The sequence below is a fragment of the Myotis brandtii genome, unplaced genomic scaffold (assembly GCF_000412655.1).
Source record: "Myotis brandtii unplaced genomic scaffold, ASM41265v1 scaffold192, whole genome shotgun sequence".
In the NCBI taxonomy this organism is placed as follows: Eukaryota; Metazoa; Chordata; class Mammalia; order Chiroptera; family Vespertilionidae; genus Myotis; species Myotis brandtii.
The window spans coordinates 2,290,488-2,311,074 of record NW_005357159.1 but is presented as its reverse complement, the minus strand read 5'-3'; the positions used below and the strand labels follow the sequence as shown (position 1 = coordinate 2,311,074).

Here is a 20,587-nt window from a genome sequence, read left to right as displayed (position 1 = left end):
GTTAAAAATAAATAAATAAGTGGCAGGTGCTGCTTGGCTAAATTCTGTGTTTTAATGCTGTAATTTCCTGCTGTAAAGAGTTCCTCTCTTATATAATGTCTACTCAGGCCTCTGTAATCACTAGCCCAATCTGTCTGGTGCACCTCGATTCATTGCTACTCATTTCTTGGCAGTTTGTTTTCGTTTCCAGGGGCCTTGTATATTTTAACTATATCTTTTCAACAGATAAGCAATGAAATGAATGGGAAGCGACAGTTAACCAGAAAACAAAAGAGTGACACATAAGCCATAGCAAAAGGACACATTTCCTTCTTTTCTCTTTTTGTCATTTCCCAAGGTTGCAGGTTGGATTCCCAGGTTCGATTCCTGGTTGGGGTACATGCCTGCATTGTGGGTTCCATCCCCAGTCAGGGTGCGTGCAGGAGGCAACTGATCAATGTTTCGCTCTCATATCTCTCTCTCTCTCTCTCTCTCTCTCTCTCTCTCTCTCTCTCTCTCCTCTCTTTCTAAAATCAATTTTAAAATATATCCTCTTATCCATGTAGTCTGATCAGCAGTCTAGCCAAAAGGAAGACACAGTCCACTTATTTGTTTACTTTATTTGCTTACTTTCCAGGTAAAAAACCAGAAACATTTCTACACCCATTTTTATCCTCCCTACTTCTTACCTGAGCCCCCCCACCACACCACACACACACACAGACAGATAGAGACAGAGAGAGACCTATCGCTTAAAATATGAAGTGTTTTGAAGAAGCACCTTTGTGTGTACTCTTTATGGCATGATGTTAACACATAAAAAATTGCTGCTTTAAAAAAATTGTAAGATATACATAACAAAATTTACAATTTTAACCATTTTTAAGTGCATTAAGTACATTCACATTGATGTGCAGCCATTGCTACCATCCATCTTCAGAACGTCTTCATCATCCCAAACTGAAACTCTACCCATTAAGCACTAACTCTTCCTCCTCCTCTCCCCACAACCCCTGGCTTTCTGTCTTTATGAATTTGGTTACCATTGTTACCTCATATAAGTGGAACCGTACAATTTTTGTCCTTTTGTGACTGATTTATTTCACTTACCATAACATCTCAAGGTTCATCCATGTTATATAGCATGCGCCACAATTTTCTTCCCTTTTAAGGCAGAATAATATATATATATATATATCTCATTGTATTTATTTCATCAGTAGACACTTGGGTTGCTTCCAATGTTTGACTGTTGTAAATAATGCTGCTGTGAATATAGGTGTACAAATACCTGTTTGAGACTTTGATTGCAATTCATTTGGTTATAGACCTATAACTGGAATTTTTTGAGGACCTGCCATACTGTTTTTTACAGCAGTTAGACTGTTTTATATTTCTACCCAGAATATAAAATATTTCCGCTTTTTCAATAGTAGTTATTCTAATATGTATGAAGTGGTATCTCTTTATGGTTTTGATTTGCATTTCTCAAATGATAGTGATATTGAACATCTTTTCATGTATTGGCCGATTGTGTGTCTTCTTTGGAGAGTCTATTGAAATACTTTGCCCATTTTTTAATTGGGTGGTTTATTTTTATTGTTAATGAGTTATAGGTGTTCTTTATGTATTCCGGACATTAATCTCTTATCAGATATATGATTTGCAAATATGTTCTCTGGTTCTTTGAGTTGCCTTTTTACTCTATTGATCATATCCTTCAATATATAAAACTTATAAATTTTGAAGTAGATCAGTTTACTCTTATTTTTTCTTTTGTTTCCTGTGCTCATAGTGTCATATCTGTTGGAGACTATCTATCGTCTTCACTAGCAGAGAAGAGTAGAGACCCCCAAAAGCTAGTGACCTTTGAAGCTCTAGCAAAGGTCAGAGCTGTGCACCACCCAGTTAATCTAGATAATGGTAGCTGAAGCATCATCCCCACCTTAATCCACTTAATTCCTTAGATACTCATGTAAATCCTTGTTGATTATTGTTGATTAGATATTCTACCTATTTCTGGAAATTGTCTGCTGATGAGCTAATCTGTGTGTCATTGAAATCTCCTTACCTAAGGGCTACCCCAGATCAATAAAAGGTTGGAGCGGCCTGAGCAGCAGGGGAAGTCCCTCTCCTTGAGTTGGACTTGCCCACCTGGTCCCCCAATATTTCCAAATTATCTCGTGTCTTTTCTCTTTCATTTGTGTGCGGCTCCTCTTTCAGACCCGAACCCTGAACCACGCAGGACGTGGAGGGAAACACACTCGACATCATCCAAGAAGTTATTGCCAAATCTAATGTCATGAAGCTTTTGTCATGTTTTATAGTTTTAGCTTTTACATTTAAGTCTTTGATCCATTTTGAGTTAATTTTTATATGATGTAAGACAAGCCTCTAAGTCCAATATTTTGCATGTGGATATCTGTTTTTCTAGCATCATTTGTTGAAGCCACTGCTTTTTTAGTTAGTAATACCTAAATCTTCCTTGTTTTGTTGACTTGATATCACATATTGGTGTGATATCTTTTAATATCAATCAATATCTTCTCATATTCTATTAGGAGCCCTAATAGAAAGTAATAAACATATATAGATACACATTATTAAGTTAATTTGGGCATCAGTAAACTCCACTGGAGTGGTAGATAAGTCTATGGAAACAAAGAAAACATTGTATGTGACTTTCTCTAGACAATGCCTTTGTAAAATTGATTTGATAAATGCGCATCTTCTTGAAAACTTTCTCAAGTTAACACGAGGTGGATTTTTTGTTTTGTTTCTAGGCATGGAAGAGGAGATGGTTTGTGTTACGTAGTGGCCGTTTGACTGGAGATCCAGACGTCTTGGAATATTACAAAAATGATCATGCCAAGAAGCCTATCCGCATTATTGATTTAAATTTATGTCAGCAAGTTGATGCTGGATTGACATTTAACAAAAAAGAGTTTGAAAACAGCTACATTTTTGATATCAACACCATTGACCGGATTTTCTACTTGGTAGCAGACAGCGAGGAAGAGATGAATAAGTGGGTTCGCTGTATTTGCGACATCTGTGGGTTTAATCCTACAGAAGAAGGTAAGTTCAAGATTCTCCTGTTCAACCTCTTTCCTTTATTATTGCATTTTTAGAACGGTTATAAAATTCTTTGTTATTTCAGTTACACAATATAATATTTGGGATTTTTTTATAATAGTAATAACATTTGGAAAAAGCAACTGAACCCTTAAATCAGACTGGGCTGCAACTTTTTATAGGTTTTAGAAAGAGAAATTTAACCATTGTGGGGCAGTGTCTAGATAATTGTCCTGAAGAAGAAGGTGACAAGAAGACATACTATTTCAGAGCCTTTCTTGAGTTCCTGTATGAATATTACTTTGAACTTATAACATTGCTGATATTTGACTGTTTTTGACCAATTAAAAGCAGCATTTTCATGTGGCTCAATGTAATTCTTTAGTTATTTTTAAAACTATGTTGCCAAGGCAGGTGTCAATAACTATGAAAAGCAAATGAGAATTAATCACAAAACATGATGAAAAAGTACAGAGGAACTTACCACAGAGGTAAGAGGGGGCTTAAGGTTCAGAAAAGAGGTAGTGAAGAAAGCTCAGAGGAAAACACAGGACTTTTGGAGGAAGTAGTATTTCTACGTAAGTGAAGGGAGGGGTGCAGAACCCTCCAGTCTTAGGGGCTAGAAAGAGGAGGAATGGAATTCTCCTTGACTCCAAAAGGCCAGGGGAGAGTTGCTTGAGGATCTGAGGTTTGGGGTGCTTGTCCTCGGAAGAGGCCTCAGGAAGAGTTTTAAAGTGGAATTCCTCTCCAGGTGCGTGTGTATGGCTGTCCTGACCACGTATCCCCTGTCCACTTCTCTTCCTTGTTAAACAAACACTAAGAACCTATGTAAGGTTTGCAGAGCCAAGAATCAGGAGTAATGTCTTTGACCCTATTGTTTTCACATTTATACTCAAGTTCACAAGTGTGCATTTCCAAATATCTATATTTAGGAGTGCTGGAGATTCATTGAGGGGTGGAAAAATTGTATTAACAATCAACATCAAGTTTGGGATTGAAATGAAACAGTAATCATCTCTAATTAGCTTAGGTCAGCATGCTGTTTCCTCTCTGGCCAGTCAGCAGGCCAAGAGAAGGGCCTTCCAGGACTGGGATTGGCCCAGCGGGGTTGGGGAAACCCCTTGGTAAGGATTGCAGAATGCCCAAGGGAGCAGTGCAGAGAGAGGGAAGGAGGCATCGCGTTTAGACAGGAGGCGGCTAATGAACGAGAGCTCTTCACCAGAGCTCTGGTGATTAAAAGCCTCAAGACAGGGCTTCGTGTGGGGAGTTAAGGCTTCAGTTGTTTTTGTGAAGTTACTAAATATGTTCACATTTTAAGTAGGCCAGGGGTATTAGTTCTAACTCGAGTTAAACTCCTTTCCTGTCTTGTTTGCATATACAGTCAATATTTGAGTGCAGTGGAGGATTTTAAAGTTAAAGGCACAAATGAGATAGCTTTTTATTTAATGGTTACTTAACAACCACTCTGTAATGATAATTACTGGATTTGGATACCACATTAGTTTTGTCATGTGATGGACTTTTAGTTAAAATAATTTAAGTCATTGTATAATCTTCTTGCCGATGTTCTTTTTGCCTGCTGCCTTCCAATTTAGAATTTATTGGGGGGACATAAAGGCAGACTTCCATCCCCATTGGTTGCCTTATTTTTTTAATAGATTCGACTGATCTGAAAGACTGAGTAGGTGTTCTTCCATCTCTCTTTGTTTTCTTTATAATTCTCCTAAATATATTTAACAAAAGAAATGAGATGCCCCTCTTAGAGGAGCTACATTTTTCAGTTAAGGACTATGAGTGTCTAACTTTTGGAAGCTCATTTAGGGGTAAGTAGTGTTGAGAACCCCCCAAATAAGAATTTCTAATGCTCACCTTGGCTGGTGTGGCTCAGTTGGTTGAGTATCATCCTGTGCACCTAAAGGTTGCTGGTTCAGTTCCTGGTCAGGGCACGGCCCTGGGAGGCAACCAATCGATGTGACTCTCTCACATTGTTTCTCTATCTCTCCTCCTCCCTTCCACTCCCTCTAAAAATCAAAGGAAAAATATCCTCGGGTGAGCATTAGCAACAACAACAAAAGAAATGTCTGACTATACGATGTTGAAGACATGAGTTTCTTGGAAGAAATCAGTAAAAGAGGAACAGTTCTTCATTGTGTAGTATCAGGGAGCCACAAAAATATTTCACGCTATAAGGTTTTTTTTTGTTTTTTTTTTTTAAATTTTTTTTTTTTAAATATATTTTATTGATTTCTTACAGAGAGGAAGGGAGAGAGATAGAGAGCTAGAAACATCGATGAGAGAGAAACATCGATCAGCTGCCTCCTGCACACCTCCCACCGGGGATGTGCCCGCAACCCAGGTACATGCCCCCGACCGGAATCGAACCTGGGACCCTTCAGTCCGCAGGCCGACGCTCCATCCACTGAGCCAAACCGGTTTCGGCAGATTTTAAAATCAACCACTGAATTTCCTTATTCATTTGAAGTAGCTGACTTTGCTAGGTTCTGTTTTAAAAACATCTACACACTTAAAGATTTGTATCCAAATAAACCTCCAAGAACTGCTATTATCCTTTATGATCACATTCATACAGTTTAATGTGACCAGGTAAATACCAATACCATTACTACTTGCTTTATATTCTCTTGCTTCCAAATAGATCCCCCCCTCCCCTCCAATCACTAAGTAGGTGTTTTTGTTTTTACCTACATCTGTCCCCTTGAGAGTTGAAGATGCCCCCACTCATGCCTTAAAACTGATAACACAAAATGATATTTAATTATACTAGTTTCGGGCTAGACATGGGAAGAAATAGACTCTGCTTAGATATTGTAGTCTGAGAAAATAACTATCCCCAGTCCCTAGGAGAATAACTAATTTTCTCCTGAAAACAAAAGGAAAGGGGAAAACTCTGACCTGTGTTTTGATTCCAGGAACCTCTCAAAATATCGTTACCATGTTATTTCCGCTGCCCCAGGTGACCACTGCTATTATTGAATACTCAGAATGCTGGCATGCTGAATCTGTTTTTGAATTCTAAGCTGGTTGAACTGTGTGTGGTTCCTATGAGTGGCTTTTATTTAGTAGATTTGAGGATAGAAACTAATTTCTTTTGTTTTTCTTGGAAATGGGCAGTTTTATTTTTGTTTCTACACCAACTTGGAAGCTGGTAAATGTGCTGAACAAGTGCCGGGAAACACAGCCTAAGGGTTGTATGCAGCTAACTAACTTGGCGCAAAGGCTCCTGCTCTAATTTTAGGATGCACCATAAGAAAGTTGCCTCTTATCAGTTGAGATACTTTGCTCAAAATGCCCAGATAATAGTGGCTTAAAAAAAAAAATAGTGTGATTCTCTGTTTGATTTTCTTCGTTTTGGGAAAGTAGGTTAGTGATTGTCTGACTACTGTGTTGTACACCTGAAAGTAATAATGAAAAATATGTAAAAAAATAATAATAATGAAAGTAGGTTAAACTAACATATAAGAATACACATATGCTTCCTCTCCCGATTCTTAATTAGGGAACTTTTAAATTTCTTTTTATTCACTTTGTATTTGGGTATCACTTACTACTATGAAAAGCACAGAACTTAAGTGTACAGTTCAATATAGTTTTATATATTCATCTATATCTATACATAGAAATCTGTGTAATTGGCATACTCAGATCAAGAAATGGAAATTTCCAGTCCCCAAAAGGTTTTCTCATGCTTCTTCCCAATAACCACCCCCCCCCCAAAAAAAGCCCAAGTATAACCATTATTTTGCATTTATAACCATAGATTAGTTTTGCCTATAGTTGAACTTCATATAAATAAAACCTTTGAGTCTGGCTTGTTTTTCCCAATCTTAAGTCTGTGGGATTCATCCCTGTGGCATGTAGCAGTTCTTCATCCTATGTAGCATTACACTGTGCGACTGTATAACAAACTTTTGACCAATTTGAATGTTGATAGACATTTGGGTTGTTTACAGCTTTTAGTTAATATAAGTAAAGTTGTTGTGAACATTCTTACACATGTCTTTTGATGGACATGACACTTAGTTTTGGGGGTACATACCCATGAGTGGAATTGCTACATCATAGGAGATATATATATATATATATACACATTTAGTGTTAGAAGATTTAGTAGCTTTAGTTTTCCAAAATTATTGTATTAATTGCTTTTCTACCAGCATTGTAGGAGATTTTCAGTTAGTCTGCATTCTAACCAACACTTGGTATTGTCAGTCATTAATTTTAGCCATTCTAGGGAATGTGTAGTGGTATCTCACAGTGGTTTTAATTTGCATTTTCCTGGGGATCAAGTCAACCAGAGAGTTTATTTTGTTTTATTATACATTTTCAAACTACTGCCCCTGAGATCTTGATTCATTGAGTCTCCTGAGATGGAGCCCAGGCACCTAGATTTCTAAAATACCCCACAAGTGATTCTGATGTCATGACACCTCTGGGATAAGAATTAGGCATTTATCACCACTTCCTAAAGGTTTAGTTTCAATGTCTCCAAGGAAGTTTTCACAGTCTGTGAAGGAGATGGTCATGACAAATAAGATAAAAAAAAATTTCTACTTCAAACACGTTAAATAGATTGGGCTTTGATTAGAGGTCTTCACTATTTGACTAAATAAACTGAAGAAACTGCAGGTTGCTTCACTAGAAATTGCAACTACTGCTGTTTCTTGTTTGTATCCATTTGTGAGATTTACATTTATAAAATGTTCTTTCATAAAAAAAATGGTCTGTTCAGAAGTGAGAAGATTATTTTAGCATTAATGATAATGCATACTCTTTGTGGGCTCTTATTTGCTAAGTTATTTAGACATAGATCTATTCAAAGTGCTTCTCTTTACAGGAAAAAAAAAATTTCAACAGACCAGATAAGTCAGTAATCAATAGAAACCGAGTAACCTTGACCTATTTACCTTTAATTGTGAGCATCAAGATAACACTTTTGCAATAGAAACCCAGAGCATATTCAATTAGCAAATGTCACCCATCTTCAGAGAAAAGGATCTCCTCTGGTCCAACAGAGACATGAGCAACAACACAGTTTTATTACCACATGCTCAGATACAGCATGTTAGTGTCACAAAATCCACAGACCTATGGCATCAACTTTGAAATATTCTCCTTACCAGTAAGAAAGAGTAGAATTGCTTCCCTGGGTTTCAGCTCTTGAGCCATTTGATTGGAAAAACATGTATATTCTTTTGAATATTTAGAGGCATTATCAGGGCAACCCAACTTCTGTGACGGCAGTAGGGTTTCAAATAGGATAAAACTGCGTTAAGCTAGGGACAGTTGCAGACCAATTTATTATTTGCGGTTCTCCTCACATACGAATCTAATTCTCTCCACTGAAAGCTGGTGGAGACTTTCCTTAGCGGTGTTCATTCATTTTCTAAGTGAAATTCTATTAGGAGTTTGCTCCAACAGCTTATTAGCCCTTTAATGAATGCTGATTATACTCTTCATGCCTTCTAAATTAAGAAATAACTCAGAAAATAATTTTACACACATAAGCAAACCCTAAACTGATATTTGGTTCTCAGAAACTTGATCCCAACATTACTTGGAAAGAGCAGTAAGTTAGAAACCTAGGTGAGGCAAAAAGCAACAAACATGGTCCATTGAACTACTTGTAGAGTTAAATGGGGGCAAATGACATGTTTTTATAAGACAGAAGTTTCTTTTTTAGGTCAGTTGATTAACTTTGGCCAGGAATTTTATTTATAGAATATTAAGACAATGCAGTGCTTACATTAAAATATGAAGAGCTGAGTAAATGGTCAGATTAACATGAGTAAAACAATCCTGAAGATGAAACTTTGAAAATAGTGCATTTTCTGAGCCAAAGTGGTAGGGCAGTGTCCCTTTCCTTTAAAAGAACGTTGCTCATCATGTCATTTGGGAGGGTTGGGCTTGCTTTTTATGGCTGTTGGAAGGTCTTTTCTTTCATGAGCTTGCTAATGAACATAATGGAAGTTTCTTCCTAGTTCCTGTCCCTTAGTTAAGTGCTTAATTAATTACTTCTTTACTTGCTGACACCTTTTGCATGAAAATCCTACAGAAATCCAATAAATGGCAAATGAGATGATGAGTGGAGGGAAGGGGGGATGCCTTAAAGAAAAGCTCTTTCCCTGAACGTGAATCCCCAGTTAGAACTAGTTCTCCCTAGTCGGCTGAGAAGTAGAAAGATGAGCAGCAGTATAAAGATGAGGTCAAGAGCTGACCCTGGTACCCGCAGCACCATGGACCTGTAGGCGCCATGTAATAACATGGCCACCTGGGAAGGTTGGCTTGGCTTAGGAAGCACGTTATCATCATGGAAAAAATCTGCCTTTTGTGCTACAGATGGTAGAATATGGTAGATCATCTTCCTTTCCAGGAGCCTCAAAGCTAAAGACTATTCAAGGCAAGGTTACCATTCATGGCTCTTTTACAGCCTCTGGAAGAAAGATCCCTGCTCTTCAGATCTCTTTAATATGAAACAATTATCTTCTGTATAAATGTTGTCATTTAGGTCGTATTTGTTTTAACTGACAGGATCATGCCTGTGGTCGGCAAACTGCGGCTCGCGAGCCTCATGCGCGGCTCTTTGGCCCCTTGAGTGTGGCTCTTCCTAAGCCTTAGGAAACCCTAATTAAGTTAATAACAATGTATAGTTTAAGTTTAAAAAATTTGGCTCTCCAAAGAAATTTCAATCGTTGTACTGTTGATATTTGGCTCTTGACTAATGAGTTTGCTGACCACTGGTTTAGCCTATTTCCATGTATTTAAACAACTTACCTCCAAACTTTCAAGTGGCTTTGCATCAGAAAAAAATTCTTAACATGGGACAGAGAATGACAGCCCTACTTTGGTGTCGCAGATCCTGTGAAGCCCCCGGGCAGCTCCTTACAAGTGGATTTACCGTCGGCTGTCATTACAACACCACCGTCCGCCCAGGTGGACTCGTCCTCTGGTGCCCAGCCTCCTCCATATCAGCTCATTAACCTGCCACCACATCTGGAGACTCTTGGCATCCAGGAGGATCCTCAAGACTACCTCTTGCTAATCAACTGTCAAAGCAAGATGCCCGAACCCACCAGGTAAACCACAGATGCCTGCCTGTGTGTGTGTGTGTGTGTGTGTGTGTGTGTGTGCGCGCGCGCGCGCGCGTGCGCGAGCGCGCACTCATTTAGGAATCTTACCTGTAAACTTTTTTAAGGTTTAAAATAAACCATCCATATAGGTTTCTATTTTATGCATATATTTCAAGTTTATAGTCCTCCACGAATGATCTCTGTTACTCATGAGGTTTTGTTGAAGAAACACGTTCTCTAGCATCTTTGGCAAGGAACACTTTTACCGGAAGCTCTTTGGGAAACCTGTCTTCCGTTTCATAGTCTTTGTAACAGACTCACAGTATTACTTGCTTAACAGATTTCACTGATTTAAAATGGTGATCTTGCTCCATTTCTTATGTGATTATAAACCAGCCAAGGGTCATCTTTTGTTTCTGAAGAAGGAGAGGAATACCTACTACTAGAAGATTTTGAAAGCAAAACGATTCCATTGCAGTGAGTGTGTTGTGGTTGCTTTGGATCTGTGTGAGAAATCATACAGGTAAAATCCCAATATAGCAAAAACTATGGAAAATACAAATTGAGCTTTAGTGAAAATGGATGAAATCAAATATATTGCTAAAAGCTATGGAAGGTGGATTTTCCTACCTAGCAGTGAAGTGGAGCTTACCCAAGCCTTCACTTTACAAATTTTAAGTAGAAAGGGGTATGTGGATTTCGGTGCTTGACCAGAGGTATCATAAAGACTTTCCCAAATCCTGCTTTTTTCCGTCATCTCCATCCCTGCTCCAAGACCCCTCTCTTCTAAGCTGTAAGATATTTTAATTTGATATTGAGTAATTGGAAGGCTTGAGGTCATGGTAAGTGTTGGAGCTGAAAAATAATGATCAGGAGGCCTGTCAATGCCATTAACAGCTGTGACAACTAATGATATTGGGTATATTTATTATCTGAATTTGTAGTATAAATATGGGCATAAACTGCATAGTAGATGTGAAAGATTTTTAAACAGGGTTATTGGATACTAAGCATTATTTTTTACAACAAAAAGATTTTTTTCATGTAGACAGTGACTGGGCTAGAAATACACAAAGCGCTTGTTCAAAAAATTTTATATAGAATTTTTAAGATTCACAAGTTCATTTCTGTGACCTATTCCCTAAGATAATGGAACCAAACACTCATAAGATGCATTTCTATATATTTGTTGTAATGGGATTTTACCTGTAAGAGAAAATAAAATAATTTATAAATCAACACTAGTTAATAATACCAAATTCTAACTTGATTTTTGCTTGTTTGCCGTGAGTATTTAAAATTACACACTCGCAACTTTGTTACCTATGCTACTAACTAAGATTTTATTTTACGGAGAGTCACAATTATTTTTCAGTATCAACTTTTTAAAAAGCCAACAGTTAAGTGACAGTTTTCAGTACATTTTCTTTTTATATAAAATCTTTCATTGATCTCATTGTTATCACAGCTTTCCTGTTGTGATCAAAATTATGCTCAAATATATTTTGCATCTACTTTTTTGCAAAAATGACAGTTAACAAATATTTATGATGTGCCCACTATTTTGTTAAATGCTCTGAAGGTACAAACTAATTACATACTTTACAGCCCCCTCAGATACAGTCACCTTCACAGTTTACAAGTAAACCTGTGAAAAAGTCAAAACATGTAAATATTTTAAGCATTTATAGATGGAGGCAAGATAGGAGAATTGCAAACCCTTGTTCAGACTGCAAGTCTCAGCTCAGACACATGTAGAAACATTTCCCCAAACTCCACGGCTGGATTAAATGCTACTGTGGGTCTTTATAGAATCCTGGTTGTACCTTCATATCTCTGATTTATCATAGAATTGGAAATAGATTGATATTTTTATTCACTCTACCCTAAACTATAAGCTAGTCAAAGGTAGGAAGTTTATTGCTCATTGTGCTTCTGACATCTTATAACTCACATGTTTGAATTCACTGACAGTGCACATTTTTAGAAAATGTGTAAATACATTGTAAATTCCTTCCCAGGGAGGAGTAGAATTTGAACTACACCTGGTTGGTAAGAGAAAGGGAGGCTATCATTAGTAATGTGCATAAAAATGCTTGAGGGATAGGAGAGGTGAAAATGAGAGTGCTGGGTTGAAGATAAGGTGGAGGAGAGCCTGCGTGGAGTAAAGGCTTTGGTTTGCGGAATAGTAGGACATAAAATAGGACATAAAAGGTGGAGCCAGGTTATTAGTAAGCCTCAATGCTAAGGGGAGTAGTTTGTGGGCTTTTTGTAGTTCCCACACCCATAGAGATCTTAAAACAGGACTTTCTCTGGGTATATAAGTGATATGAAAATCATGTTTAAAAAAAAAATTTTTAATCCTCACCTGAGGCTATTTTTCCATTGACTTTTAGAGAGAGTGGAAGAGAGAGGAAAAGACAGAGAGAAACATCAATGTGAGAGAAACACATCGATTGGTTGCCTCCTGCATACGCCCCGACCAGGGCCCAGGCCAGGGAGAAGCCTGCAATCAAGGTACATGCCCTTGACCAGAATCGAACCCGGGACCCTTCAGTCCACAGGCCGACGCTCTTTCCAAACTGTCTAGGGCTGAAAATATTGATCTTACCACAGCATAGCAGTATCACCCCATGCATAGATTGGAAGAAAAAGAATCTAGGGTACAGAAGTTTACTTAGGAGGGTTCAGAAGTATAGAACTTAGCAGAAACCTGAACTTGGATTGTTGACAGTGGGAATAGGGCAAGGGATGTACACTTGGTTAGGAAGAAAGACTTCGTGACTGAGTGATGGTGGTGATCAGAGAATGAATCAAAGCTGATTGGGTTTTGAGCCTAGAGAACCTGAATGAGGACATTTCTTTTAAGGGTAAATCGGAAAGGGCTGTCAAAGTTGAGTTTTGTTTGATACACAAAAGCTACTGAAATAACCAAGTAGAAATATGAACAGTTGGAAAATATAGGACTCATAGATGGGAGTTGTCAGCATTCGCTGGAAGGTGACGGTAGGAGACAGGAGGACTCTTTAATGGTGTGTGCGCTCACGAATGAGAGGATTGAATTCTGTTGGCCATTCCTAGGCAGAGAGACAGGAAGAAGGAACCTGTCAATGAACAAGGGAAATTAGGATATCACAACATGGGTTCTTTATAACAGCAGAGGAGAATGCCAAAACATAAATGGAGTACGTAGAGCCAGGTGTTACTAAAATGTCAAGGAAGAAAAGCCCTTAAAAATCTCTGACAAGTTCATTTTTAAAATTAGTAAGTTTACATTCCTACAGGACTTCAGAAAGCATGCATGGGTAGCTAAGGGATCCTGTTTAACATTATGGAGTGTGCTGGTATCCAGATCGTAGCTTCATTTTGCCTTCTACCCAAATTTTGTGATATGACAAAATGCAGAGACGGAAAATGTACCCAAAGCATAAAATATACTCTAATGAGATTCCTCAAGGTTAATTAGTTTGGAATTGGCTCACTCTGTGACTTGTGTTTTGATCCTCTTTACAGTATTGGCTAAATGCTTATTAAAGAAAATTAATAGAAAGGAGGATATACCAAGCCTTTCAAGTTGCCCTCCCCCCCTCGGGTAGATCACACTGAATTTATTCAATGCCAGGTAATCATTAGACTTCCAGTGGTACAGAACAACAGATTAGCCACAGGTGGGCTAAAGAGCAATGGGATCACCTTGATAAGTTGTGTTGGCACCACGTTTTTGCATGCTCTTCAGAGGAAATGCTTTTTTTCCTTGTGTCTGTGCCTTAATCATTTACCTTTCTAATTCCAGCACTTCAGGGATTGTGGTTTTATGTGTGAATTTAATAGGTGGAGTTGGGGGTGTGGGCGGGTCCAGGACAGAAATTAGGAAGAATGCTTTTGGTGGTTTTGTGGTGGCGGTTTTGTTGTCCGCTGTATAATCATAAAAATGAGCAGCATTTGTGCTTTCAATCTCATGGATCACACCAAAAAAAAAAAAAAAATCTAATGAAAAAAGCCGTGAATTTTGATTGCTAAGCTGTAAATATATTTATTAAAAAGCAGCCTTATGTCCTCACCCTGTTTTATTTTCTGTCATTAACAATTTTTATTTAGAACACATGCTGATTCGGCAAAATCCACCTCTTCTGACACAGACTGCAATGATAATGTCCCTGCTCATAAAAACCCTGCTTCCTCCCAGAGCAAACACGGAGTGAACGGCTTCTTCCAGCAGCAAATCATGTATGACTCCCCGCCGCCCCGCGCCGTGTCTGTTTCTGTAGACTCCAGCCTCTACAACCTGCCCAGGAGTTACTCCCACGACGTTCTACCAAAGGCGTCTCCATCGAGTACCGAGGCCGATGGAGAACTCTATGTGTTTAATACCCCCTCTGGGACTTCGAGTCTAGAGACTCAAATGAGGCATGTGTCTATTAGCTATGACATTCCTCCAACACCTGGTAATACTTACCAGATTCCACGAACATTTCCAGAAGGAACCTTGGGACAGACGTCAAAGCTAGACACTATTCCAGATATCCCTCCCCCCCGGCCACCAAAACCACACCCGGCTCACGACCGATCTCCTGTGGAAACGGGCAGCATCACACGCACGGCCTCGGACACCGACAGCAGCTACTGTGTTCCCACCGCAGGGATGCCGCCGTCGCGCAGTAACACCATCTCCACCGTGGATTTGAACAAACTGCGGAAAGGTCAGCGCTCCTTGGCTTCTACTCTATTAGAGGTTCACGATGGAAAATATGTTGTTCTGAATATTGGTTCTTTTTAAAAAAAAAAATACATTCTAACTGATTTCAGAGAGGAAGGGAGAGGGAGAGAGAAACATCAATGATGAGAGAGAATCATGGATGGGCTGCCTCCTGCATGCCCCACACTGGGGATCGAGCCCACAACCTGGGCATGTGCCCTGAATGGGAATTGAACCGGTGACCTCCTGATCATAAGTCGATGCTCAACCACTGAGCCACGCCTGCCAGGCTGAATATTTGTTCTGTTAAGCATAATAGGATACCAAATGATAGTCCTTTGTTTCTTCAATCCTGCAGTTACCCACTCATGTAGCAAAGATACCAGGGTCTCAGTAGATTCCCGGGAGAGAGAGAGAGAGGGAGAGAGAGAGAGAGAGAGACAGAGAGAGAGAGAGAAATGTGTACCTGTGTGTGTGTTCTGCCAGAAGGGACAAAGAGTTGGAGTTTTTCATCCCTGAAGAAGTATAGCCTTAGCAGTTCTTTCCTGCCTCAGGAAGTCTGCACCCCTCTCTCCCTCTTTCTATATATCATGGAGGGATAGACCCTGATGGGGCAGAGGAGCAGGAAACGGGCCAGCCACACAGCTTCCGAGACTCATACCCTTTCCTGGATTTGTGCCCTTAGGGCCACTTCTATGTGTCACATCTATTGGGCTCCATTTCCTTCCTTGCTAGATAAGCAGTGTTTACGTTGTGTCTAGCAGGTAATCATCAGTCCCAATCAAGCCACTCTGATTTTTGTTTGCTGTTTTTTATTTTTAAAGCTCTGAATCTTCTCTCTCCTTATTCCTCGTCACTTCACTTATTCCTGCTCTTTCTCCTTGAGCCTTCCAGAAGTTATAGACCTTGAGAGGAGAAAAATTGAGTCTGGGTTATACCCTAAGATTCTTAATATCCTAAAAATAGAAAGTCAAAGTGTAAAATTCTCACACCCTAAAAACTATGGTGGAGTTATCTAGCTGTCTTACAGAAGATAAAGATTTAATGCATCTAATTCCCTTGAAGTGTTTGTGTAATCTGGGTGTAAGTTAGTGAGATATAATTGAGGCCCAAGGTGGTGCAAAAGGTAAGAAAATAGAAGTATATCTTTCTCCATTTTTAGATAACCCACCACGACTCCAGTCGTAGACAGTCACTCACTGTCATAATCAAATACTGGTACTGATCAGCATGTGCCCGAGTGCCTGCATTTTCTAACGTACCAATTCAAGATACTATTCTGTGAGCATCCTTTTTAAGGTCTGTGTGCATATGTACCTGCATGTGTGTGTGTTTAAAGAGAGAGAGAAAGAATAGGTCATTCCTGACTACCCTGAGAACTGGCAAATGTGGGAAGAAATGTTTATAGTTTGTTCTTTATTTTAGATGCTAGTTCTCAAGACTGCTATGATATTCCACGAACATTTCCAAGTGATAGATCTAGTTCCCTTGAAGGCTTCCATAACCACTTTGTAAGTATAACTGACCTTGGTATGATCGAGTGTATATTTCATTGTCAAAAATCTTGATGCTTGGTTCCCTGAGACTAAATGAGATCATGAAATAAAAGCCCCTTCAGATCCGTAGGAATAGGTGTGACGTACAATTATGTTTTCCTGTTCGACAGCAGTTTTTGTTTATTAAATGTATGTGTGTTTTAGAAAATCAAAAATGTATCGACAGTGGGAAGTGTATCAAGTGAAGAGCTGGATGAGAATTACGTGCCGATGAATCCCAACTCTCCGCCGAGACAGCATTCCAGCAGTTTTACAGAACCCATTCAGGAAGCAAATTATGTGCCCATGACCCCAGGGACGTTTGATTTCTCTTCATTTGGAATGCAAGTTCCTCCTCCTGCTCATATGGGCTTCAGGTCCAGCCCAAAGACCCCTCCCAGAAGGCCCGTCCCCGTTGCAGACTGTGAACCACCCCCCGTGGATAGGAACCTCAAGCCGGACAGAAAAGGTAAGCAGAGCAGGGCATAGCAGAAGGGTCTAGCTCTGCCTTGAACTGTCATTAAATCCAGAACAGGATTGGGACTAGAAATTCTGAAGTATTTCCTATTACCTTAGTTAATAACTTGTTTAAGCGATATTGCTCTTATAGATGAATAATTATTATATTTTATGTTGATGCCTACATGCGATTTTTAAATCTCCTGTCTTGACAGCAGAGGTTACAAACTAAAGCACTCACAAGGATTGGCAAGGAAGAGGAGGAGAGAATTAGGAAAAACTCGAGTGCCCTAATTGGAGTAACTGCTCCTGGACCACAACCCTTTGTTGACTTGTGAAAATAATATAGACCCGTACATGCAAATCTTCTGATGTATCAGGAGAAACCAGAAATTTCACATTTAATGTGTATTATCTTTTGACTTTTAAGTTCTAAGAACTAATTTAATTATTTTAAACGAACAAAGCATTGCAGATCAAACCAGAGTATATAGTATCAAATCAAACTTGAGATAATTCATGTGCCTGACAGTGAGATTGCTTGTATAATCTTTCCATTCTGTTGTATAACAACTTCTTAAAAATTATTCTTCCTTGCTGGGGTATAAATAAATGCTTCTAGTTTTTTCTTTCGTGCTGGCCTTCATAAGTAACATTAATTCTCAAGTAGCGTGGTTTGTCAAGAACTCTGTGGAAAAGAAACTTTTCAGCCAAATGGGTGATACGTACTAAAGGTTTACAATTTGGGTTTGAGTGGTCAAGACCCTCACCACTAGCTGTGTTGCAACATTGCTGTTAATGTGACTTAATCTGGACCACTGAGTAAGTTATTAAATCTGCTGTGACCAGTGGCACAACCTCTGGGGTATTCAGCACATTTGAAAAGTCTCATGTGCTATACATAGCTTTTATCTTTTTCTTTTTTTAATATATTTTTATTGATTTCAGAGAGGAAGGAAGAGGGAGAAAGAGAAACATCAATGATGAGAGAGAATCATTGATTGGCTGCCTCCGGCATGCCCCCCACTGGGGATCGAGCCCACAACCCGGGCATGTGCCCTTGACTGGAATCGAACCCGGGACCCTCAGTCCGCAGGCCAGCGCTCTATCCACTGAGCCAAACCGGCTAAGCTATACGTAGCTTTTTAAGAGCATGTAATGTCTGTGTAAATTTCTCATTAGCCTGGGCTTAGATCATTAATATTAATTCTAATTAAGTACCAGTTGTGGGGAAGGGAGACAGACTCTCACTCAGAGTAACTTAAGAACGTGAGTTTTGTTTCCTTTTGCTGTAAGTGAGGAAACTCCTGTGCTGAAGTGAGAAAGTGATTGGGAGCCAAGGCACCCCTAGGGTACTGGCGCTTTGTCCTGCTCTCTGCATGTCTGTCCTGTGGGAAGTCTTTGCGTCTGCTTTGCTCTCTCTCACATTCTTTCCTTCTTTGTGTTCCTCTGCTTTGTATCCTCTACTTGTCTTGGTTTTCTGCTTTCCCAGAGCTCTAGCCTGCAGTGCCCCTCACTGGCCTGGATTCTGCCTCACGGCCCCTTTTTACATGCCCCTGCAGCTTCCACATCTGCTAATTGCCTCCTTCATTATTTATGCACTTCAGGTCACTGGAGAGATTGTTCTCACTTGTCGTTCACACCAAGCCACGTGATAGATTGTAGGCCAGGCCATAGTTTGGCTGCTGTTGGGTCCAGGGTCCACCTTTGGTCCAACTGCTGGGAAGATGGTCATGTTTAACATCCATGCCACCCAGACAGCCCCAGAAGCAGGGCCATGATCCGGATGGTTACCTCAGAAAGGGTGTGAGCACCACTGGCTTTTTATTTAATAATTTTTCCTTCTGTTACTCTTTGTCCTCATTTGTCTTTAAATTTATGTAGACACGATTGGTCGTTTTCTTCTTTGCCTGCAATATGTGAAAGCATTTTTGGACATGCGTACATTTATCATTGAGCTCAAGGTCGCTGAAGGATTAAAAATACAAGTGTCACGAACTCTTTGCAATTATGAAATATTCATTTTAATGCTACACTGGTTCTTTTCTTATTTTTCTGTAATTAGTGCATGGTAGCAGCAGAGCTACACTTTTTAACGACAAACGTCACAGTTGTATATCTTGAGGTCTCCCATAAATGTGGAGGTGGTACAGGTTGGATAAAATACAGGCTTCAACTCCCACCTGTTTTACTTCCCTGCCTGTTCCTTCTTCCCCTCGGGCTGTGCGGAACGCAGTTTGAAAATTCCTGGTCGATTGCACAGTTAATAATTCTATGTGGTAAGCTTAATGCGGAATCAGAAAAGATCCTTATTTATATGTTAGAACAGTTGTAAAATAATGCTTTTAGTATCATCTAGATCTAACAGAGCTCATGTACCCCATATTATAATAGACAGTATATCATAATAATATGGCATGTACTAGTATACTATACCTGATATATTATATATATAACATATTTGTATATTTACACCTCCCTATGTGTATAGTGACAGTATATTCTAGCACATGGCAGAGTAATTAACCTCCATAAAGTGACTTCACATTAGAACAGAACAAAGCAGGTTTTTGGTGACTTCTGGAGATTGTGTTCAGTCTTTTACAAAATTAGCTGAACTGTTGAGAGACAGTTCTGAGCTCATGGGCCAGAATATTTATTTGGTATCTTTTCTTAGATGCAAAATGAACTGAGAAGGCACCCAGAATAAATACCCACATAGTTTTTGGCAAAATCAAGGAGAATGGGTTTTGCAAAATAGTAGTTAATAAAATCATAGTAATAAAGAAAATGTTGACCTAGCCGGTTTGGCTCAGTGGATAGAGCATCGGCCTGTGGACTGAAGGGTCCCAGGTTCAATTCCGGCGAAGGACACATACCTTGGTTGCAGGCTGGATCCCTGGCCCTGGTCAGGGCGCATGTGGAAGGCAACCAATTGATGTGTCTCTTTCACATTGATGTTTCTCTCTCTCTGTCTCTTCCCCTCCCTTCTACTCTCTCTAAAAATCATTGGAAAAATATCCTTGGGGGAGGATTAACAAAAATAATAAATAAATAGTAAAATATTTTTGCTTTTCTTTAGTACTATCCTACTTTTTCAGTAAATATGATACAAGAGAGGATGCATGAGAAGGTATTTAATATTGCAGGACAAACATTGTCAACCTACTTTAGAAAGTTTTAACTATTCAAGAAAAACACATTTTAAACCTAAATTTAGATCTTGAAGCAAAGTTTATTCTTCAGAACTTAAATTGTAAAACAAATGTCTTATTTGGTCATGAAATTCTTTTCATTATCATAGCATCAGATGAGTCTGTTGTAAATTTTTCATTCTGTGACATCAGATACATGACTCAATCTATTATTCTAGTATCTCTTATTAACTAAACATAATAATAAACAAACCTAATTCTATCATATATGGCTTGATTATTTTCAGAGCCTGGTTCAAAATCCAGTATAGCCAGTTTCTGGAGTATCTTTGGAAGGGTCTGTAATAAATGAGTGACATTCTAGTCTTATTTATACCCCCAATTATAGATCTCAGCTGCTGTAGTTAGTAGTGCAGATGAGTTTTTGAAATATTTCTGAGTAACTGAAGCTGCAGAAATACATAGATATTCTAAACTCATATGTTTAATGTATTTTCATGGATCCTTCGCCAATCCCCTAACCTGTGGTAGCTATATTTTTACCCGTCCCATTTCTGTCATGATAGTATTTGTTTTGAACCAAGTTTTATGTATATTGCT

General features: G+C 39.1%; 1 protein-coding gene across 1 annotated transcript in view; it reads left to right on the top strand.

Moving 5' to 3' along the window:
• GAB1 (GRB2-associated binding protein 1) overlaps window positions 1-20,587 on the top strand; it is a 69,533-nt gene that overhangs the window by 33,894 nt on the left and 15,052 nt on the right. The window contains exons 3-8 of the mRNA XM_005864879.2: window positions 2,763-3,057; window positions 9,929-10,148; window positions 10,539-10,619; window positions 14,241-14,842; window positions 16,264-16,349; window positions 16,539-16,842. Of these exons, the coding sequence (XP_005864941.2) occupies window positions 2,763-3,057; window positions 9,929-10,148; window positions 10,539-10,619; window positions 14,241-14,842; window positions 16,264-16,349; window positions 16,539-16,842 (1,588 nt within the window). The remainder of the gene's footprint in view (window positions 1-2,762; window positions 3,058-9,928; window positions 10,149-10,538; window positions 10,620-14,240; window positions 14,843-16,263; window positions 16,350-16,538; window positions 16,843-20,587) is intronic.